The sequence below is a fragment of the Lagenorhynchus albirostris genome, chromosome 14, assembly GCF_949774975.1.
Source record: "Lagenorhynchus albirostris chromosome 14, mLagAlb1.1, whole genome shotgun sequence".
Classification (NCBI taxonomy): Eukaryota; Metazoa; Chordata; class Mammalia; order Artiodactyla; family Delphinidae; genus Lagenorhynchus; species Lagenorhynchus albirostris.
In genome coordinates, this window is record NC_083108.1 from 88,206,388 (window position 1) to 88,230,059 (window position 23,672).

The following is a 23,672-nucleotide window of genomic DNA, read 5'->3' on the forward strand; positions in this document are numbered from 1 at the left end:
GGAGCTAAACACTAAGCAAGCAAACAGTAAGAGAAACACGGGAAGCGCCAGGCACAGAGCTCACCTGCCACCAGCACTGCACTGACCACGCCCGGGGACTTCTCATTCCTTCCATCGGGAAGCCTCTCAACAAGGCGAACTCGTGAGACTTAACATCCACACTCAGGCATGAGTCAAAGACGGGACCTGATTGACGCTAGTGGGCCATCGAGGCAGGACAGGAGCCGAGGACTGTTGTCTCTCACAGTGACAGCCCGGACGTGGGGTGTGGGATCGAGGCCTGGCTGTGTCTGCTCTGGCAGCACTGCCCCTGTGTTTCGTGGGGACGTGGATTTGGTGTCTGATGGAGTTTCCAACATGAACTGTCTACGGCCCTGCCCAGACCCTCCTCTTCAGAAGGCGCAGGGCAGGTGTGGGTAAACCGTCTTAGACTCTGTGTCTCATCTCTATTTTTCTTGAAAGTTATGCTCTTGGTACAGCTATGAGTATCCTACTCTTTTAAACCTCAGAGGATTAGGGGTTAATCCCCTTCCCCCAGCTTTTTGTGAGTATGAGCTTGATGTGTTTTTTAATGAATGATTTTAACGACTCTAGTGCTTTGAGAACTTCAAATTACAAATGTCACCTGTGTTTCTCTCATTTCACCAGTGACTGCTTCATAGCTACATTCTCTTTGCTGGGCACCTTTAACGATTTAGGTATTGTTAAATACCTAAATAAAATGATTTAGGCATTTAGGTATTAAATAAATTTGGTGTTCCTGGTTTATTTCATCTTAGCATTCTGAAAATAAGAGTCTCAATGACAAGGTGTCAAGACTACCCAGATGAATTGTGTAACAACTGTGAAACAAGCTGTAAAGAGCCCGCAAAGAAAATACAGAATACATGGTATCACTAAATCTGCAGAGTTGGCCCCAGAACAAATCCACTACTAAGGTGAGTTGATGTGGCGATGGGGTGTGTGGTGTTGGGAAGGATCTGTGCTGTGTGGAAGAAAAGCTTACTTTAACTTAGTTAAATTTCATTCTTTTGAGCTGATCATGACATGTTACATTGCCTGCTTCTAAGTTGCAGACAGACATCAGGAGACAAATGAAATTTTCTAAGATTATCAGAGTGAGGATGGCTTTTCCCTTCACCATGTGGCAAATAAGGGCCCAGGGGAGAATTCCGATGGTGGAAGCCACTTTACATCATAAACAGAACACAGAGAAACTATTACAGGTAACTCACAATGCTCTTTTCCAATTATGCCCAAACCTCAAAAGATTTATTTCATTCACTAGCTATTTCCATAAAGACAGGACCAGAGTGATATACAAGTTTATTAACACAATCTGCATTGTGAACAGTACCTCCTGGAGTTATATGAAATGGAAAACCTGCAGGAAGAGCTTCTTCAAAGTGCAGATTGACACGCAAATCCAACCGTTAGAGAAAATGCCGCTGTGTAGCCTGACGGCAATTATTTCCCTTCAAGTGAGGTTTGCATGTCAGCAGGAGAGAAAGACGGGGGGGGGTGGTGGTGGTGGTGGTGGTGGTGGTGGTGGTGGGTCTGATAAATGACAGGGGAGTGTGGTCCACACCGGGCCTCTCTAACAGTCTACTTCCACCTAATTTATTAGGCTTCATGAGGTTATACCTGAAGCACCTCTGTTTTAATCTTAGAAAAGCTGATATTCAATTTGGCATGGTGTTTGTGATGGGAACTGGTGTGGAGACTTTGAAGAGCTTCTCCGGGGTGATTCTGACTCCTGAGATGGGAAATCTTGTCTACGGGTGACAGATTACGTGAATTATAATAAAAACAGCAGAATATTGAATGAGAGTATTTTAATTGTGCAGCACAAGTTTTTAAACTGAGAGTACACGGAAGTACAGTACATCATTCCTTTCTTTCTTCACTCAGTAATGGGATACCTTTTTCTTGTCTGTACACATTTAACATAAATAACAACGCTTTCTTGTAAGGCGTTCAGCTAACCCAGAGGCAGCATAAAGACCTCATAAACATTTCGGTTTCTATCCGTGAAGAAAGTCTAGTAATAACCGCAAGACCACTGGCATATGGAGCAGATGGTAATGATCTCCAGAGCCATTTACGTTTGCAGCAAAACAAAACAAAAACCACAAAGAACTCTGTTATAATTTCTACTGAATTATTAAAACACAAAGAGAAAACACTGATGTTGAGTGTGAAAAATCTTTTTTTTTTTTTTTTTTGCGGTACGCGGGCCTCTCACTGTTGTGGCCTCTCCATTGTGGAGCAATGGCTCCGGACGCGCAGGCTCAGCGGCCATGGCTCACGGGCGCAGCCGCTCCGCGGCATGTGGGATCTTCCCGGACCGGGGCACGAACCCGTGTCCCCTGCATCGGCAGGTGGACTCTAAACCACTGTGCCACCAGGGAAGCCCAGAGTGTGAGAAATCTTGACAGATGTCAGTCTATGCCCCGTGGACCAGTAACTGATGCTCAAAATTTAGTCAAACGTTCATCATTTAACACATCACAGAAAACAAATGTTACACTCAAATTATTAACTCAGGAACATTTAATAAAGGGACTATTTACAGATTTGTGTTCACAATTAAGAAAACCAACCAGGAGGGATGGTGAAGCCCCCAGAAGCAGTTAACACCCTTACATCTGACGAGCAGGGAGCTGCAGCCATCTGGGTGTCTGTAGACCAGCAGGAGGGAGGGAGGGTTGACACATACCTCCCTGTGTGAACCTGAGCAGAAACCCTAGGAAGAAGTTGTGCACTTCCTCTGGGCATGCAGAGCAGAAAAAGGAGAATGGGTGTGGCGACGTGCACAGATCCGTAACACAGACAGCTTCCATCGTGCAGTTGCTACAAACACAAGTCATCCCGAGCCCGTCTCAGACGACACAGTCTGTTCAACTATTTTTACAGATTCACACTTAAGTGCTATCGTAGTCATACACTTTACTTCTAAATAGATCATAACCCCAAGTATGTTGTCATTACTTTGGTTTTAAGCAGTCCATTAACTTTTTGAAAGATTTTTAAATGAGAAAAAAAATCTTTCATATTCATCCACACATTCACCATTTCCAGAGTGTTCTTTTCTTGCTGACCCCAAACTTTCTTCAGTGTTTCCTTATGGCAGGAACTCTCTCTGATTTTGTTTCTTTGAAGTCTTTTTTGCTTTCACTTTTGGAAGATGTTTTCGACAGGCAACCGAACTCCAGGTTGCAGGGGTTTCTTTTATATCTTTCATAATTTAATGATGTCACTCTGCTGTCTTTTAGTTTGCATAGTTTCTGACCCGAAGTATGTTGTTATTCTTTGTTCTGTAAACGTGTTGTGTCTTTTTCTCCAGACATTTTACAACCGTTCTCTTTAACACCAGTTTTCATCAATTTGACGATGATGTCCATTGGCATCTTTATGTTTCTTAGGTGTTGGGTCCTTTGAGCTTATTGAATATGTCGAGTTATACTTTTCATCATATGTGGATATTTTTCAGCCATCATTTATCCAAATCCTTTTTCTCCCTCCTCTCTTTCTGGACCTCCCATTCCATGTGTGTTACGTCACAGTAACTAATTCCCTGTTCTCCTTTCCCCCCAGTCTTTTTCTCTCTGTGTGTATCATTCACCTGGATAATTTTTATACTTACTGTTCAAATTCATTGTTTTCCTTCTTCTATGTCTAATATGTTCTTAATTCCATCCAGTTTTTTTTAAATTTACAGATGTTGTTTTCATCCTGAGAAGTTCCATTTGAGCTTTTAAAAATATATCTTCCACTCATGTGTCGTCAAATTCATGTTTTCCTCTACTTTATACTTACAATAGCTATTTGAACATCCTTGTCTACTAATTCCAATCACTTCAGTCTTTTCTCTTTCTACTGCCTGATTTTCCTCCTGGTTACAAGTCATATGTTCCTGCCCCTTGGCATGCCAGGTAAGTGTTTGGACGTCAGTCACTGTGGGTAGAGTAGCTTTTAATCTAGGGTTAGTTACCCTCCCCACCAAGACAATATTGTTCTGGGAACTCTCTTGATGCCCACGTGCTTTTGTATGGCTGGTGGGAACGTGAACTGTCCCCGCCTGAGCTGAGCTCCAGGGCTCGCCCAGGTCACTGCTCCCCAGTGCCACTCTCATGGTCTCAGCTTCCTTCCACACATGTGTGAATCAGCACTAAAGCCCACAGACTCAAGGGGGGACTCATTGAGGATTTCTGCAGGCCCTCTCTGGGAAGCTCCTTCCTATCCAGCACTTTTCCCTGCAAATTCTAGCCACCAGGGCTCCCCAGACGCCAACTCGGCAACTCTCTTCAGTCCAGCAGGACCACGTTCATTCCCCTCCCTGACCTGCAGCCTGGATGCTGCCCCCAGGGTCTAGGCTGGGCAGTCGTGGGGCTCTCCTCACCTTGTCCACCTCCTGCCAGGGATCACAAACCTGTGTTTGACATATGTCTAAAAAAACACTATTTCATAAATGGTACGGTTTCTAGCTGCTTAAGGCAGTAGAGTTTATCTGGTTCTTCCTATAGCACCATAGCAGAAAGCAGAAGTTTTCACACGCAAAACACAGCTACCACTTTAAAATGCCTATTTTCTTATAATAATTTATATACAATGCACACATCTTCCTTTTAGAATTATTTTAATAGGATCATGCTTATCAAATTCTTCAAATTATTAGAACTACTCCTCTGCATGAGATCTCTAATATATAATACTCAGTATTTCCTTTGTGTATGTATTCTCTAGTGTACTCTGAGTTACCCTTTCCCGGTGAAATCTTTCACTTACTTGTTATAACAATTGAGTTTTTCTCCTGTTTAGGTCTTCTAAGTATTTAACAGGCTGTCACTTTTGACTGAAAGGTTTGTACTTATCACAATACTGATAAGATTTCCACACTGAGGAGCCATCAATATGTAATAAGTTTTGTTTTCTGGGAGAAGGCTTTCCTATATTGCCTACTTAAAAAAAGTTCTCTTTCTGGGCTTCCCTGGTGGCGCAGTGGTTGAGAGTCCACCTGCCGATGCAGGGGACACGGGTTCGTGCCCCAGTCCAGGAAGATCCCACGTGCCGCGGAGCGGCTGGGCCCGTGAGCCATGGCCGCTGAGCCTGCGCGTCTGGAGCCTGTGCTCCGCAACGGAAGAGGCCACAACAGTGAGAGGCCCGCGTATTGAAAAAAAAAAAAAAAAGTTCTCTTTCTGAATTCTGTATGGTGAGACAGTCACTGCAGTGACAGGGTTTCTCTCCTGTACGTGTCCTTGGAGTGTGAGGGGCCTGACACCTGATGGCAGACTCCCCATACTCACCGCACCCGCCCCGTGTCTACAGCATATGACTTCTCTGATGTATCAGGAGCTGTGCCTTCCTGTGGAAGGCTGTCCCACATTCACTGCATCTATAGCATTTATCTCCTGTATGGATCCTCTGATGCCTCATAAGGTGCGACTTTCTAGTGAAAGATTTCCCACATTCCCCACATTTATAGGGTCTCTCTCCTGTATGAATCCTCTGATGTATAATGAGCTGCGCCTTCTCAAAGAAAGCTTTTGTACAATCACTGCATCCATAGGTCTTCTCTCCTGTATGATTTCTCTGATGCTTAATGAGCTGTACTTTCTGAACAAATGCCTTCCCACACTCACTGCATTCATAGGGTTTCTCCCCTGTATGAATTCTCTGATGCCTAAGAAGCTGTGGCTTCCAGGCAAAAGCTTTCCTACACTCACTGCATTCGAAGGGTTTCTCTCCAGTGTGGGTTCTCTGATGGTGAATGAGGCTTGACTTCTCACTGAAGGCTTTCCCACACTCGCTGCACTCATAGGGTTTCTCCCCTGTGTGTGTCCTCTGATGAGATACCAGGCTGGACTTTTGGGTGAAGGCTTTCCCACAGGCACCGCATTCATAAGGTTTCTCTCCGGTGTGAGTTCTCTGATGTGTCAGGAGCTGTGACTTCCCAAAGAAGGTTTTTCCACATTCAACACATCCATAGGGTTTTTCTCCTAAATGAGCTTTCTGATGTCTAATTAGTTCTGACTTCTTAAAGAAGGCTTCTTCACAGTTCCTGCACTGATAGTTCTTCTCTCCTGTGTGAGTCATTTGATGTTTGACAAGTTGCGGTTTTCTGATGAAGGCTTCACCACATTCACTGCATTCATAGGGCTTCTCTCCTGTGTGGATCCTCTGATGCCTAATGAGGAGTGAGTTCCTGCTGAAGGCTTTTTTACACTCACTACATGCATACGGTTTCTTCCCTGTATGAACCCTCTGATGAGTAATAAGCTGTGACTTCCAAAAGAAGGCTTTTCCGCAATCACTACATTTGTAGGGCTTCTCCCCTGTGTGTGTCCTCTGATGTGTAATAAGCCTTATTTTCTGGGAGAAGGCCTTCCCACAGTCATTGCAGCCATAGGGCTTCTCTACTGTGTGGGTTCTCTGATGCCTTTGAAGCTGTGACTTCCTACTAAAGGACTTCCCACAGTCCCTGCAGCCATAGGGCTTCTCTCCCGTATGAGTTCTCTGATGTAAAACAAGCAGTGACTTCCTGCTGAAAGCTTTTTGACATTCACCACACCCAAATGGCTTTTCTCCTGAATGAGTCCTTTGATGAATAGTGAGTAATGACTTCTGGGAGAAGGCTTTCCCACAGTCATGGCATCCATAGGGCTTCTCTCCTGTATGAGTTCTCTGATGTATAATGAGCTGTGACTTTTTGTTAAAAACCTTACCACATTCCATGCATAAACAGACTCCTGTATGTGCTATTTGGTTTGTAATGAGCCCTGGCTCTTTACTGCTGACTTTTCTACATTTACTGCAATCAGAGTATTTTATTCCACCACAGGTTTTGTCAGGCTTGATACAGAATAGTAATTTCTTATTAAGCTCATCAAGTTTTTTTCTTTCACAGTTACTTTTTGGAATAAGAAAATCAAAAGGATGTTTCAAACTTTTTTCACCTGTGCCACATTTATGGGATCTCATTCCTAAATGATCAAAGTTAATGCCTGAATGAAACATTTTCCCAAAGACGTCATATTCATGGCCTCTCTCCATACTTTTAAGCTTGTCTTGATTATCCTGGTGCCACATTTTGAGATTATTATCTAGCCAGACTTCTTCTAAAAAGGAAAAAATGAACCATACTGTGTAAATTTCCCCAATGATTATGCTTATTGAATAAGTCTTCTGAAATGGAGCCTAAGATCCCAGTCCATAAAAAAAAAAAAAAATTCTCCCAAATACAATGTCTACTTATTAGGCATTGAGAATTTTAATAGAAATGAAAACAGATTTTGAAATTACAAATGTTTATAAACACAAGTTTCAAATAAGGAAAAATGAAATATACTCAAGTGATCACGATGAGGTAAAAGAGACAAGCAATTTCTGGGGGTGGTTAAGCACTCATTCCACAATGACCTACTGATCATCTACTGTGTGCCCAGACGCTGTGAGTAGCAAAAATCAGGGAGGAAGGCAGGTAAGTACCCCCATCAGAGAAGGCTGAGAATCACAGTACACAGAAGAGCAAGATTAGTACACAGTGCTGAACGTCAGGCAGGAAGAAACACTGAATATGATGCACAGCAAATGCAGGATATCAACTTCATGTCTGAAAGGTGAGGTACGTCAGTTTGCTGTACTATTGGTACATTAAAAAAACATTCTCATTCAAGATCCTCACCCGAATCACTGACATCAGTAATTTTACCATCATGAGAGTTACTTTTTGGAATTATCCAAGAGTTCTCCAGAGCTCAACATCAACACTTGTATTTAGGTTTTTGACATTTTAGTTGAATCGATCATCTATATATTGCATCTGTATATGATGGAAATTATTCTAAACCACAAGTATTCTTTGCATAACATTAGGACAGATTTTTTTTTTTTTTACTCTGTAAGTACAATTATTTGTGATCTCCACAATATGACCATTTATTTATGTTTAGTTCACGATATTCTTTACTAGGAATTGTGAGGTAATACTCCCAAGATGAAAGATATGGCAAGATCTCAGATGTAAGGCTATCACTCCTTTTCTGCAGGATAATATTTTTTTGGCGAAAAAAATCCACATCTAACTCTCAGACATACCAGAATTTCAGAGGAAGAACCAACTAGAGCCCGATATGGAGGAGAACAAAGGATTCAACGATCCGAGCTTCAGTGAGTGTGGATGATAATGCTATTCGTGGGTATTTTAAAGACTAGAGAGAGAAGTTAGGGGGTTAAAAACAAAGTCGTCTGTAGACACAGAAGTGTGAGATCCACCTGAATGGTTTACAGAAAATTGTTTCAGGAAATGTTAAAGAAAAATTACAAATTTTAATTCAAATCAAATCAGGAAATAAGATTAAGATATATATCCAAATTAATAAGTTAAATGATATAAAACAATATTGAAGTTAAACTGTACCAAAAAATCTTTAAGAAATTTTTAAAAAGTCTTGTCACTTTGGCAAACACGTGGACCGGGTTTCACTGGTGCCACCTCAGGTGCGGGTACACATGTGTTTCCCCGTCTCTGTTTCCATTACACTCCTGTCCTTTCTGCCTTAATTTCACCCGATTTTCAATTGATATTCCCACTTCTAGGCTTGCTTCCTCCCAACTCTAGTCTCCACACAGCAACACGTAATATTTAGAAAATGTACTCAGGCCTTTTAACCCTTTGCTTAGAAACCTTTGATAAACCCAGACGTTTATCACGGCTTCCGCACCCCTGTGTGCCGGCTCCTTCCAGCCCCCACTCCCTCTCACAACACTGGGCTCCTCCCAATCCCAAACCCCAAAGGCCTTTTCCTGCTGTAGGCCCTTTGCATGTGCTCTCCCTGCCCAGCTTCCAGCATTCCTGGCTCACATTATTTTAAGGGCACACTAACAAACACCCTGTTTATTCCCTTCATAGCATGTATCAAATAGGTAATCACCTTGCTTCTGTCTCTCGCACTAGAATGTAAACCCTGAGGGCAGGGAACAGGTTTGTATTTTTCACTGAGGTACCCCCACTACATAGCGCATAATCAGCCCTCAATACATATAGGATAAATACTCTTCACTTGTCATTAAACTTCTAAAGCAATTCCTTTCTATATAGTTAATCTTGAGAGTTAACTTCGCATTTTGACACAATGCTTCATGTTCAAACACTGAATTAGTTTTATATTTTCTTCTAAATTAAAATTCTCTTGTCCTGCAAGGTCATTTCATGACTCATATTTTATCTCAACGCCTCTCATTCCACAAAATAGCAGTGGTTCTAAATTAATGGGGGAACATAAAGTCTATCTTGACAGCTTTTCTAAACTACACATAGCCAGTCCTAATAATCCGCATGAATGGTGCCTAGACATCTGTAATTTGAAGTAGTTCCTAAGGTACGCTGAAACACTTACTTAGACGAAAACCTTTGTACTAAAGAAATATTTGATAAATAAGAAAGCTCCTGCCATACCTGGCCTCACAACAACCAATTAATGAAGTATTTAGTAATTACACAGCATAAATTCCATACAGAACAGAGAAGAGGAAGTTACTCACCATCTTTCTATGTAGGAAAAAACCTTAAGACCTAATTGGTTAAGGAATTACAGATAATGTGTGATCACACCCGAGTTCCTACAATACTGCTCAGTGGGTAGAGATTTCAGAAAATGCTGGGAGTCAGGGAACACTCCCTGGAGGTGGAAAAAGAGCTTAAAGTGAAGAAGGGGAGGGTGTCTAAATGGGAAAGTGTAGGACAACCAAAGGCCCACATGCAGAGAAACAAACGTGAAAGACATGAGGAAAGAACTACTTTGAGTGGCGTCAACCAGGACCTCTGGGCACAGGAAAAACTGCAGAGATAAGATGCTGCCACACCGTGAGGGTCTTCAACACAAATGGCGTTAAAGTATCACAGAGCAGGTCTTAAACCCAGCAGACTGGAGGGATAAATGAGAAGCTTTATAAGCTGAATACCAAAGGCACCAGAAAGAAGCCCTGGACACTGACCCTGAAGTTCTTATCTGCAGGGAGGCCAGAAGAGTGCTTAAGGTGTTAGACTTTTCTCCTGTATCCATGGACTCACCTTCTACTCTATGTGGGTTTGAAATAGAAATCTGACCAATTAGGCAGAGAAAAGAAAATTAATAAAGGAAACTCAAAGGCAATCAGTGTCACCTCAAACAGGAAAAAACTACGAATTCTTAAAGAAGAGGAAGGAAGCCCACCTGTACAGGTGGGACTGGGGAAGCTAGCAAAAGGGGTGTATCCAAGAAGGCAGGTCCTAAATGACTGTGCTGCCGGGTACGGAAGACGGGGCACACCTCATCACCAGCTCCGTCAAAGGGGACGCATCCTGACATGGAGACCAGGATGGAGAGCACATGAAAAGTCAGGAAGGACTTGTGTCACTAGTCCTGAGTCAACTCTAAGGACGGAGGAACTTTAAACACGGTTTTACAGATAACATTTAAGAAGTACCAACCTGTCATCCAAACCCGAGACCTAACTTTCACTATCTGCCATATACCTGATTATTTCTCACCTGGAAAGTTCTGACTTAGGATTTCTTCACCTAATATCCACGGCTCTTCTTGCTCCAGTTTGAAAATCGCCTCAGGTTTGATCATTTGATAACCTGTCAATTGGAAACACAGAGAGTCCCAACTGCTTGGGCTGAGGGACTCTTAAATATAAAGAAGATTTCACTACAGAGGCTAAAAAACAAAACAAGCAAATAAAAGCCTTTCAACTGGGTGTAGCAATCAAAAAATCCTTTGACATCTGAAACTCAAACCCGAAATCCGTAATATCTTAGGGGTCCCACAGTTGCTGAGTGTGCCCTGTGTCACACAAGAATGTTCTTACCCAAGAAAACTAGGTTGCTATAGTTCTCCAACATCACGTCCCGGTACAAGGTCTTCTGAGTAGGATTAAGCAGCTGCCACTCCTCCAACGTGAAGTCCACAGCCACATCCTCAAATGACACCTAAAAAAGCATAATGCCTGTTAAAGCGGAAGTCATTCTCTTTGTTGAATACAGGCTTTCTTCTCTACAGTGACAGGTGGCCTCCGAGTTGGCCCCATGATCTCCAACTCCTGGGGTTCATGCTTTCGTTTAATCCCCACCATCCTGACTATGGGCTGGACTTACTGACTCACTTCCACTGAATGGAACAGGGTAGAAGTGCTGGATCAGGTGTAAGAGCATGTGACTTCCACATTGCGAACCCTCTCCTGCTCTCCCTGGGCCACATGGCGAGGCAGCCCTGTGCACAAGCCCACGTGGCAAAGACCCGAGGCCTGCCAACACCCACGTGAGTGAGCTTGGAGGGGGTCACCTCCCTACCGCCCCGTGAGATGACCACAGCCCTTCTCAACATCCTGATGACAGGGTCGCATGAGACCCTCCACCAGAACCAAATGGGTGAGCAGCTGTCAGACCCCTAACTCCCAGAAACTGAGATACATGTTTGTGTTTTCAGCCACTGAGATTTGGGATAATTTGTTACATAGCAATGGGTAAGTAATATAATGTCCTAGTCGTGCATTATACTTTGAGAGGAAAACAAAAATGTTATTAAAATATTCATCATTATGAATTCATTCACCTATCCACCCATCTATCTATAGAATAAGAAGTTGGAATAGTCTGTCTTTAAATAAGCAGTGTTTCTCAAAGAAGGTGCCACTGGTATCTGGGCAAAGGACAAGACACCACAGAGACCGATACTGTCCCAGGCTGGGCCCATGTACGTGTGCTGCCGTGTCGTCAGAAGGTGCCAAAACAGCGCAGAAAGCTGTCCTGCCTTCCAGACACTGGACGAGACCCAAAACACTGCCCAGGGACAGGCTCCCTTGCCAGCGGGCCACAATGCTCTCAACACATGGACCTCACTGGTCCTCTGGTCCCAACCAGAGGGTTTCACTGGACCCTGACACTTTCCTGGGGTCTGGTCTGGCCATCCTCATGGGCTCCCCAGGCACGGGTCACACACTCCAGGCCTTACCTGACCACATTTACTTCCTGTTCGAATTCACTGCATCTGATAATAGCCCCGTATTTGCAGAGGGGCTGAGTGAGCGTTTTAATGGACAATTTGAGGACAGGCTTAAGGGGCTGACAGGAAGGCTCATGGCGACCCCAGCCTGGAGCACAGAGCTCAGAAGGGAGCGGCCCTTTGCACGGTGCCGGGGCTCGGCCAGGCTGCCCCCAGTCACAGCCCTCCTCTCACAGTCACTGACCCGTCATGTTCTGCGGAAGACCCCACGAAAGCCTCCACCCCTACGACCCTGTCCTGAAGACTCAGTGACTGCCAGATCCTGTACATCCACTTTCAAATCTTTTAAAAACTCAGGAGTTTCTGCTAAGCAATTCTTACATGCGCTCTATCTCTCTGGTTAAATTATGTAAAAATATCTGTTCCTCTGTATAGGGACAACGTGTCTTTCCAGACAAAGGGTCTGGATAAAAACGGAGATGATTTCTTTTAAAGTTTTGATTACTAAATGGGACACACTGATGATGACCAGAGAGAAAGGAAAATAAAGCCCAGCACCAGGGGAGGCACAGGGGAGGGAGAAAGACATTAACGACCTTTGTGTTTTAGACCTACTCCTGAAAACTTTCCTTCCGCCTGGAAAAAACACAAGAAAAAAAAGAAAATGACTCGCTGTGCTTCTCTCCGCGCCCATGACCGCTCTGGGTGTAGACTGAAGCCTGCCTGCTCGACGGGGCTGCCGGCCAGCAGCACAGGGCGCCTCAGCCCCCGTGCTTCCCACACAACAGCCCGATGCCGTCTGCACCCCATGAGGTGGCAGGGCCTGGACAAACCAAATGGCCTGGAACTCAGTGCCCCAGGCAGCCCCTCGGAAACCAAGGACTGAAGTAAATTAATCAGACCGGGCAACGGAAAGCCACGCTGGGGCCGTTAGCCTAACTGCCTGATGAAAGCACGTGCTGCCTGGAGGCTCTGGGACTGTGCTTCTGGTGCGCACGCCCAGCCGTGTGACCCCGGTGCCTCAGCCCTGGCAGGCGTTCAGGCCAGCCTCCGCCTGCTGCCAGAGCCGTGCTATGCGAACCACTGCCTTGTGCCAGGTCACAGAGGTTCACACGGCCACTTGAGAAGCCTCCTGATGGGCTGACACATGCCTTCCTGATTGGGAAACGGCTGAGACCACATGCAGGCTGAGAGGCTGCCCCGGATGAACCCCCTGGTTCCTGTCTCGGCCCCTCTAGGTCTGACCTGTTCAGGTCCATGATGGGGTTGCCTGTTTCTCACTCAGGTCCTGAAAAATCAAGTGGATGGGCTGAGGAGTCTGGCTCCTGGTTAAAAACCTACATGTGAACCTTCAGGTCCAAACACAGGCAGGCCCAAAGGGTTACCCCGCAGGGCTCCTGGGGGACACTGTCCCCACTCCTGCCCCCAGACCTGGGGTGCAGCCTGCGTGCCATGGCCTCCAAGGGGCCGGTGAGGATCTCGTGTGCCCGCGTCTCTGCCTGAGGCCTTTGGCAGAAGCCTTTCTCAGGTGCCTCTCCAAGACCCCCTTGTGAGAGGGGGGACCTGAAGACACCGTCCGCACTCCGACCCAGTACCCTGTACTTTCCACTCCCTCGTCCTCTTCCCCTCCTCCTGGCCCCCAAGTCCACAAATCTGCCGGAGCCTTTTGTTCGGGGCTCCCTGGGCAGCGAACACCTGTGTTGACACACCTGACACGTGGCCAGGGCACTGCTCACTCCTCAGGAAGAGGTAATGGGGAGTCGGCGCCTTCTGCGGCATCCGGCTCCCACTCGCGCCAGCACTCTCGGCTACTGCCGCCCTGGCTGCGCCGCCACCAGCTACTGACACCTGGCAGCCCAGCCCTCTCAGCTCTGCTGAGCTCCCGGCACAGAACACAGCAGCGCAGGGGAAAAGCCACAGTGCTGTGCGCTGCTGTAAACAACGGGATTTTTAAAAGAAAGAAAGGAACAGAGGAAGGAAAAGAGGGAGGAGGTCAGCTAGGTGGGTGGGAATTGTTTTGAAAGGTGAAGGGAGGGATTACCCTGGTGGCGCAGTGGCTAAGAATCTGCCTGCCAATGCAGGGGACACGGGTTTGAGCCCTGGTCTGGGAAGATCCCACATGCTGCGGAGCAGCTAAGCCCTTGCACCACAACTACTGAGCCTGTGCTCTAGAGCCCGTGAGCCGCAACTACTGAGCCCGTGTGCCACAACTACTGAAGCCCGCGTGCCTAGAGCCCGTGCTCTGCAACAAGAGAAGCCACCGCAATGAGAAGCCCGTGCACCGCAACGAAGAGTAGACCCCGCTCACCGCAACTAGAGAAAGCCCGCACGCAGCAACGAAGACCCAATGCAGCCAAAAAATTAATTAATTAAAAAAAAAGAAGAAGAAGAAAAGTGAAGGGACACCGCAGTCGTTTCTTGAGTCAATAAAGTCGGGGTGGTGGGGGGAGGGATGAATTAGGAGGTTGGGACTAGCAGATGCAAACTATTATATCTCGAATGGATAAACAACAAGGCCCTACTGTAGAGCACAGGGAACTATATCTAATCTCCTGGGATAAACCGTAATGGAAAAGAATATGAAAAACAGTGTATATATATTTATATATATAACTGAACCACTTTGCTGTACAGCAGAAACTAACACAACATTGTAAACCAACTATACCTCAAAAAAAAGGTCAGGAAAAGGAACTGGGCAGACACCCTCCTGTGCAGCAGAAGCAAAAACAGTTCTACCTAAAATGTATCAAAATTCCAACTGAGGGAATATATATGGGGCCATTTGAAGGTTTTGTAACGATCAGTTGTGCCGGATGATTCAGGTTTCTTCCCTAAACCCAGAGCTCAGGTGGGACATGGACCCAGGCCTGCTGCCCATTGCTGTGCTCTTTACACCCGTGCCCACCGAGGACCTGCGAGGAGCAGCCTCAGAAATGTGTTCATCCGTTACAGGATGTCATCTGCCACGTCATCTACATCAACAGCTAGTAAAACGCTTTCTTTACAGGAAACCATCAGGAGATGTTTGCTCCCACCGAGCAAATGGTCTGCTTTTTGACGGAGGAAACCACGCAACTCTTCCTGTTTCTCTTTCTGTGGCGGCTTCTAGGAACATGTGAGGAAGCTTGCGGCTCAACTCCAACAGTGCAGGGCCTTAATTCTCTTATATCTGTGCCCCAAATTTAAGACTTTTGTATGATTCTGTGATCCACCTTGTACTTCTTTTGACATCTTCCTTCCCAAGGTTGTAGAGATGCCTGTGAGCCTCATCACACCCACAGATAAAACCGCTAGAGGACAAATAACTCACCTGTGACTTGACCATTCTCCCCCGGTCCTGGGAAATCTGCTCTGCTCTGTCCTGATGCTCTGGAAAAAGGCCTCTGGTCAAAGGTCTGTGGACTGGGAATGCACCCCGAGTCCTGAGGCCTCTTCTTTCTTATTTCACATGAGTTTTCGTGCTCCTGAGGGCCATGGCCTGGAGGTGCAGTGGGAATTTTATTTTAGATGATGTAATTCATTTGGGGACCTCAATCTTGGTTCTCTATAGCTGGGAACTCAGGCTATGTGCTAGCACTAAGAAACAGGATAGAAAGTGAGCTACTGGCGTGTGTCAGCCGAGCTGACCGCAGCCAGGCCAGGCCTGCACCACACACTGGGCTCTGCAGCCTGGCTCCCACCTGGGAATGCCCGACGGGAGCCACCTGCCTCACTGGTTCAACCAAAGACCCCAGGGGAGCCCCACCACCTCAAAGCACTCTGCAGAGACGGCAACAAAGTCTGGAAATGCAGTCTTGGCTCACTCACCCTGCAGCACCTTTTCCCGGGGGCACTTAGAGGAAACCACTGGCACAGGTACTACAGAATAAAACGCCACTCACTTCTAGGCAGGACAGGGAGCGGGCAATGGCCTGGGGTGCTGGCTCTCTACTCCAGAATCAGCCCTGGAGCAAAAGGAAAGCATAGATCAGAGGAACTAAAAGAAATGGCCAAAAGAAGAGGAGAGACCCCGGGGGAGATGGAGGCCGTGGTGAAGCTGACGCTCGGGTGTGGGTTTCTGGCTGAGCCGGCCGCGCTACAGCCCAGAGCAGACGCAGCGAGAAGAGAGGCCTAAGGAAATCTTTTCAGTTCTTTCTTTCTCAGCTCACATTGGCGCAAATACTGCCTTCCCTTCCCTCGGAAATCAGCAGAACAGCCTAGGCCACAGTAGAAGGCAGCTCAAAATCCCTGCTGAGTTTAGGAATCACAGAAACGGCAAGGGCCCAGCTGCCTTCAGGCACTTGTCTCCCACCGCCCCATGGACCCCAAGGAAACTGCTCCACACCTGCTTCTTCCTAAGGGTCTCTGATCCCTGATCGGAGGAACTGCTCAGACAAGTGGTGGGTACGGGGCTATCCAGTGGCTCTAAGGTCCACACTGCTGGCCCTGGAGCCCCTTCCCTTCCCTTTACTTTGAAGGCCTGGCCTCAGCCCTTCCCTAATGCAATTATCAGAGTAGGAAAGCAGATAACACCTCTAGAGGGATACAGCTCAGAGCCTGTGAGGGCAAATACAAATTAAAAAGAAAAAGACTCCCCAGAACCTTATTCAAAGAGTATTTACTCTAGAAAATTACAAAGTCTTTCTCTGCCCTTTTGGGATGTAGGTTAATCTTTCCTAAAACTAAGTTTAACAACTCAAGAATGCCTTTCTTAAGGACCTGGGAGCCGTCTCCGAAATCATCCAGGAAGGTACAGCCCTCTCTCTGGGTCTCTGGGAGGACAGGAGCCTAACCAGCCTGACTTTGGCACCTGGCTCCAAATTGTAAAATTACCCCCCATCATAAAGGTATGACAAGTGTATTTTTCCTTTGGATGAAGGCAAGTAGCCAACACAGTAGCCACCCCCACTACCAGGCAAGGTTAGGATGGACTACATGTGACAAATGATCACTTATCTTGAGATCATGTGTATAATGGCTTGTACCTGCCCAGCTACAGAAAAGGGCACGATCTCTTCCTGTCTCTCGCAATGTCTTTAGCAGACTGCCTGAGGTGGGCATCAAATTCTGGTTCAATTTTTATTCAATAATAAAACTATTCTAAGGGACTTCCCTGGTGGTCCAGTGGTTAAGACTCCATGCTTTCATTGCAGGGGGCACGGGTTCGATCCCTGGTCAGGGAACTAAGAACCTGCATGCCACGCGTGCAGCTAAAAAAATTTTTTTTTAATTAAAAAAAAAATTAAGAAACAACCACCACCTATTCTTTCTCTTCTACTTTTGTGGAAAAGTCTTCTGGATTGGCAGAGACTGGTTGAAATTATTTCCCCAATGAGCCAAATAACCAAATAAATGAGTACAACCACTATTTTAAAAACTTTTTAAAAGATCACAAACTGTATTACAGAGATCACCTGAGGCAGAATTATCAGAACAGATGAACCAATAGTTAAGATCAGCACAGTCACAAAAAACACGACGCCTTCATGCACACAAATACTTACACTTTCAATGTCTCCACCGCTGTGGAGTGAACCAGGCACTTACACCAGCCGGATACCGGATCAGGGTCAAGGACTCCACGGGCTCACAGCAGGGTCACACAGGGATGTGACTTCCTTCATGAGGGTACACCTGAAAGGAAATATCCAAAAATAGTTACCGGTAAGCCTGGGGGCCCGAGGGACAAACTCCACCTCCCACCCGAGATGCCTAGCGCTGCGGTCCAGACCTGTGGCAATTTGTTCTCCCGGCTTGGTCCCCACAGGCGGACAGGCTGAGAGGAAGGCCGACATGGTGGATGGCCAGTGGGCACCTTTCCGCGAAGTAAGCTGAGCAAGGAGAGAACGTTAATAGCTACAGGAGATCTAGAGCAGGAGCCCCTTGTTCTAACAAAGAATGGGGGGAGAGGAGGGAGGTATCCTCAGGGTCCCAGTAGAACAAAGAGAGATGGCTGGACTCGTCCTCCACAAATGAGGGAAGCAAGTTACGCCCTGGTGTTAGCAGACTGCCAGGTTTTGCTCCCGGGCAGCTAACAAGAGTGGAGAGAACACTGGCCCCTTTGAGGCCCTTCCTGCCCACCCCTAGAGCTGGGCTGAGGGCTGGAATCAGACCACCCGCTCGGGAGCCCCACACCCTCGGTCAGCAAGGGAAAGAGGAAAGGAAACCCAGGAATGCTACTCAACGCCAGGCGGACCACGGACCAGCTCCTGGCACCGTCTCTCGAGGGCCTTAAACATCTCCCTCTTCGTCCTTTAACGAACCGAGGGAGGACACAGGCCAGGGAGGGAGGGCAGGTCCCAGTGCTCCCCAGGTGCTGAAGATCCTTCAGAGAGTCAAGAACCAGCCCATCTGGACAGACAGGCTGGATTCTGAAATTTGACGTGAAACAGTAGCAGAGGGCAGAGCGAGGGCGTCCAGGGCAGGAAGACCTCTACAAGTGGGAATGGAGAAGGATGGCATGTGTTCTGCCCACGCGTGGGGGGCAGCAGACACAAAGGTCAGATTCCCTGAGTGAAACCGGACTCTCCTGAGACCAGAGTGAACAGTGTGGTGCACGAGAACAGGTCTCTCACGAAAAACGTCCTGGGAGAGCAGAGAGCGACACCCAAAGGAGAAGCGCCTCTTCCCGAGATGCACAGGGAGCTCCTGGGCACGGGCAGGTCCTGATGGTCTAGGAGGCCCAGTGAAAAGAGAGCCCAGAGTCACTGCTTTCCAAACCTGAGGCCCCCTGAGACACAGGCCCACCTGCCCTGGAAGCTTCTATCTTGTCTGGACCCCTTTTGGGTTGATGCACAGGAGACCTTCTGTAGCTTCTCCTCTGGAAAAGGGGACGTGCCAACTGTACTAACACCCCGAACGGTCACCCTGGTTCCTCCCCCAGGACCCCAACATACTCCTGCACTGTGCTCTCACATCCACGTCAGATCCCACTCACACTAATGCAGACCTAGACACACACTCACAGTCTCATTTACGGGCCAGGAAAGCAGCAATTTGCTGAAGGCCTCTTACTACCAGGCCCTGTTCCGGGCACGTGGGAGAGACCACTAAACAGGACAGACAGTCCCTGCTCTTTAGGATGGGAAACAGACACACAAGTAAGTAAAATAATTTCAGACTGTGAGAGCGCGCAGAAGAAACTTCAGATGCGCCAGGGGAGTGGGTGGGTGGAGGGCACTCCTTGCAGATGACTTTGAGCCGAGCTCTGAGGAGGCGGGGCCGGCCCCGGAAGGCTACAGGCCAGCCACGCCCGGCAACGAGCATCGACACAAAGGGCTGGAGCAAGCGGGTGGGGGGGACTCCTAGCTGGTGGGGTCTCTGAGTACTTTTCAACAAGGCAATGTTCAAGTAAAAGGAGCCATCACTGACCAACACAGCCGTGCACACGCCGGGTGAGAGGGGCCAAAGAGCAAAGGACAACACGGTTACTGAACGGAAGTCACCACGTTGTCTTGCCTGGGCCAACGAAGGACTCACCCAAACCCCAAAACACCACCCTTAAAGGCCCCGCAATCACCAACACCCAAAGCCCCTCAAATGCGGTTCCAAAGACCGCCTCAATCACACTGACTGACCCCCCGAGAACCCGCAGCCCCCAGATCACTGGACACACGAGTCTCCAGGACACACAACCATCGACTCCATAAAGCCCATGTGCCCAATGCCCCCCCAGGGGGTCTGGGCCGTCAATTACACACACTGTGAGTCCCCATCGGCTCCTCTACCAAGGCCCCCCCTATCACCAACCACCAGTGACAAAACCAATCCACAGAAGTGTGTGAATCAAAGAACCCCAAAGTCTCTCCACAGCCAACCCACGATCAGACACCCACAGAACCCCTGACTCCCGGTCACGGCGGGCTCTCCGTCACTCAGCCCTGCGCACCAGCCACAGGCCGCCTTACGGACCACCTGGTTGATTATGACCCCAGAGCCGTCTGACCTCCACAGGCTTCTCAATGCCAAGGCCAAGAAACCCCACCACTGGCTCCTCCAAACCCCACTCGGTAACCTCCACGGTCTATCCACTGACTAGACACTGAGTCAGTGGAACCCCAAATGTTGAGTCCCAAAGGACCCCCAGAGAACTCCAACCCCTCCCTCTCGCAGTGCCCACCCACTCACCTTCACAGAGCCCGCCACCACCCGCCCCCTAAACCAGGCCCTCATCACACGGGGCTGCCAGCCACTCACCTCCAGATACCCACTCTCCAGTCCACGCCATGCTCACCCACCACTCAGACGCCCCCAGAGCTCATCACCCTGCGAGGGTCCCCAGCTCCTCACAAACACCCCCGGCCCCTCCAACGGCGCCAATTACCACCCCCACTTCCCCCTCACAGCCCCCAACAGGCCACTCGTCAACCTGTGTGCAGACCCCAGCCACTGACACGCGGCCTCCGACCAGATACCTCAGCCACAAGGTCCCCAAACACGGGCCGCCCCGGTCACTGCCCTCCACCGAAAAAGCTACCATCAAACTGTCAAGTCAAACCAAACACAGACGTAGCAAAGAAATGTTTTACTCCGAGGATTTATTCTTGGGTGGGGGGGAGGGATGCTGGAAGAGGAAGGACGCTGCGGCCCTAAGAGGCACAGCATCTCTGCAGAGTGTGGGGAAGCTGGATCAAAGGGCGGGGGACCAGACAGCAGACGAGAGGACATCTCACCGGAGGTCGGCCAGTTCTGGGCGCAGTGGCGGGCTACAAGCTGCTCAAGCCTACTGCCCAGAGTTCAGGGAACTGCCGGAAGGAGAGAAGCTGAACCAAATTTGGTTTCTAAGCGTTCTGATCAGTGAGAACAAACAGTTCAGCTAATCATTGATGAGGCAAAAGATGAGAGGGGCTGCGTCATATTTACCTACGGCCTTGTCACAGGTAAACAAGGGCATCATGTGGGAAGGGGGTTCTTTGCAGCCAGCTGTTTCCCGGAACCCGAGGAGGGGGGGATCTTCCCAGGAGCACACGGCTCAGGTACAGTCCAACACTGCAGCAACCAGCGGCCCCTCCTGCCGACGAATTCCTCAGTGCAACCACTCCGGGGCCTCTACATGCCCCCCACGCGCCCACAGAGCCCCGTCGTTCATCCCTTCGCGCCCCGTCGCCAAGCCAAAAGCACGCAAATCGTGGATGGCTAGAGCCTTAACTATTGCTGCACACAGACCCGAACCCACATCCCCAGGGCACACGCCGGCCCCGCACAGCCCTCCACTCACTCCCGAGGGGAGCCTCCGGGCTCCCTCACCCCCAGGGCCTGCTGCCTCCAGCCCCCGAGGCTAAGGTCCCCCCAAAGGCCCCTCCCAGAGGCCCCCACCATCCACTTAATTCCCTCCGCCGGCTTCACAACCACTCACCCCTCCCTGGCCCCGAATTACTGATTTTCACAGACATTCCACTACCTCGCCCGCCAAGTGTCCCCAGCTTCATCAGCCCCACCGTCTCCCCGCACAGCCCCTCCTCTCCCACCACCACGGGAGGCCCTGCCCTGCCCCCCAAATCTCCCTCCTGCTTCCCACATCACTGCCGCCCACACCCGCCCCTCCAGACCCCTGTCCCCCAGGCGTTTCCCCACCGTCGCCCTCCCTCCCGCCTCCCCGCTGCCCGGCCGCCCCGCGGCCCCCGCGGCCCCTCCCCTCTGCCGCCCCACGCCCCTCCCCCACAGCGCCCCCCGACCTGGACCGGAATCGGCGCCTGCGCGGCAGGGCCGTCCTCTCGCGCCTTCCCCGCACCCGGCTCCGGGAGCCGGTTCGTGCGCACGCCGGCTTAGCCCCGAGCCGGTCCGCGCCGGGGTCACCGCGGCCCCGGTCGGACGCTGAGGCCACCGCCAGCCCGCAGCCCCCCCGTCCCGTCCCCGCCCCCCACACCCTTACCCCTTTGGCCCACGGCGCCGAGACGGACACGGCCGGGCCGCGGGAGTGTCCGCGCAGAACTACATTTCCCGGAGCCCCGTTCGCTTTAGAACTACATTTCCCAGAGGGCTCCGCGGCACGCCTCCCTGATGAACAGGGGTGAGGTTTCCTGGTGCCAACCTCTTTGCGGCTGCCTGGGGCTCCCGGTTCAGACGGTGCGATGTAGCCTGCGCTCCCCCCAACCCCTCAATGTGCTCCAGTTTTGATCATAGAGAAAAGTAATTTATAAAATCAAAGTAGTAGTATAGGTACGTTTTATCCAGTCCAACAGTACTAACAAAAAGAATGAAAATAAATGAAATGAGGGATTTGGGGAGAAATAAAATGTAATTAGGGGAAGAGAAGTAAATTAAAGAATATAAAAGCAGAATATAAAAGGAATTAAAATAGAAAAAACTAAACTTGATAAATCCAATTTTTAAAATAAAATATAAAATCATACTAGAGATTTTTATCAAAAAGTGAGAAGAAACAGCAAAAACAATTGGTAATGAAAAAAGAAAATTAGCCAAAAAGAACAAATTAAAATATTTGTGAAGGAATATTTTGCTCAATTATATGTAATCTAGGAACTATGTTAATAAATTTAGAACTTAATGAAGTACGTGATTTAAAGGAATAGTTAGGTAATTAACTTAAGAAAATAATATCTTTTTAGACCTAGAGTGATGGTTAAAAATGTTTTAGTGGGCTCCCCTGGTGGCGCAGTGGTTAAGAATCCACCTGCCAATGCAGGGGACACAGGTTCGAGCCCTGGTCCAGGAGAATCCCACATGCTACACAGCAACTAAGCCCGTGCGCCACAACTACTGAATCTGCGCTGTAGAGCCTGCGAACCACAACTACTGAAGCCCGCGGGCCTAGAGCCTATGCTCTGCAACAAGAGAAGCCACCACGATGAGAAGCCCGCGCACTGCAACGAAGAGTAGCCCCTGCTCGCCGCAGCTAGAGAAAGCCCGTGCGCAGCAACGAAGACCCAATGCAGCCAAAAATAAAATAAAATAAAATTTAAAAAACAGTTCTTAGCTACAGACTCATATGTTTTCCTTGGTGAATCTTCCACATTATCAAGGAGTATAATCTTACCAAACAATTTCTAGAAAAATCTAGACCAAACCCTTTTCTTAACACAAAGATAGCAAAATAGTTATACCATAACCAAAAGTAAATTTAAAAAAACAAAGTGTAAAGCAGTTGCAGTTATATTCATGTGAAAAATTAAAAAAATAGTAAATGGAATCAAGCAATACATTTAAAAACATATCATAAACAAGTAGAAGTCATTGCAGGACTTTTCACCATATCAGTAGATTAAAGGGGATCATGCATCATCATCTAATTAAATACTGAAAAATCTTTAATAAATTCAAATTCAAATTTAAAAAATCCTTAAATAAATTCAATCTAGAATGTCCATTAAAAAAAAAAAGCACACAGGGCTTCCCTGGTAGCGCAGTGGTTGAGAGTCCGCCTGCCGATACAGGGGACACGAGTTCGTGCCCCGGTCTGGGAAGATCCCACATGTCAGGGAGAATGTCCTAGAATGTCCATTAAAAAAAAAAAGCACACAGAAGTGTTAAGATACTACTACCACAACATGTGAAATGTCTCATAAATGGATAACGTTATAAGAAGTATTATCATTAGAAATCATAAAACTATCACGAATATTGTTTTCTTAAATTGAGAATATTTTAAAAATACACGAAAGTATAGAGAATGAGATCATAAACAGTCAAATGATCAGATATTCATATTTGGTAATATGAATATTACCAAATATTTGGTAATAT

The 23,672-nt window shown here is 48.0% G+C and overlaps 1 protein-coding gene across 2 annotated transcripts; it reads right to left on the minus strand.

Annotated features, from left to right (window-relative positions):
* Positions 1 to 5,188: 5,188 nt before the first annotated feature.
* On the minus strand, positions 5,189 to 21,892 carry ZNF605 (zinc finger protein 605). Of its 2 annotated transcripts, XM_060122011.1 has the most exons (9): positions 21,644 to 21,793; positions 20,832 to 20,979; positions 17,701 to 17,800; positions 17,474 to 17,603; positions 15,798 to 15,934; positions 15,301 to 15,468; positions 10,855 to 10,975; positions 10,532 to 10,624; positions 5,189 to 7,118 (listed from the first exon to the last, which is right to left on the minus strand). In XM_060122011.1, the coding sequence occupies exons 6-9, from the start codon at positions 15,313 to 15,315 to the stop codon at positions 5,323 to 5,325; spliced, it is 2,025 nt and encodes a 674-aa protein (XP_059977994.1). In that variant the 5' UTR covers positions 15,316 to 15,468; positions 15,798 to 15,934; positions 17,474 to 17,603; positions 17,701 to 17,800; positions 20,832 to 20,979; positions 21,644 to 21,793; the 3' UTR covers positions 5,189 to 5,322. The 2 variants fall into 2 exon arrangements, with proteins under 2 accessions (XP_059977994.1, XP_059977995.1); XM_060122012.1 differs by lacking the exons at positions 17,701 to 17,800; positions 20,832 to 20,979; positions 21,644 to 21,793 and adding an exon at positions 21,841 to 21,892.
* Positions 21,893 to 23,672: the final 1,780 nt, after the last annotated feature.

Coding starts and splice junctions, on each gene's coding strand:
- ZNF605 (XM_060122012.1), bottom strand. Junction 10,625..10,854: donor TAGCAACCTAGTTTTCTTGG/GTAAGAACATTC, acceptor TCCAATTGACAG/GTTATCAAATGATCAAACCT. Junction 7,119..10,531: donor CCTAAGTCAGAACTTTCCAG/GTGAGAAATAAT, acceptor TTTCCTTTTTAG/AAGAAGTCTGGCTAGATAAT.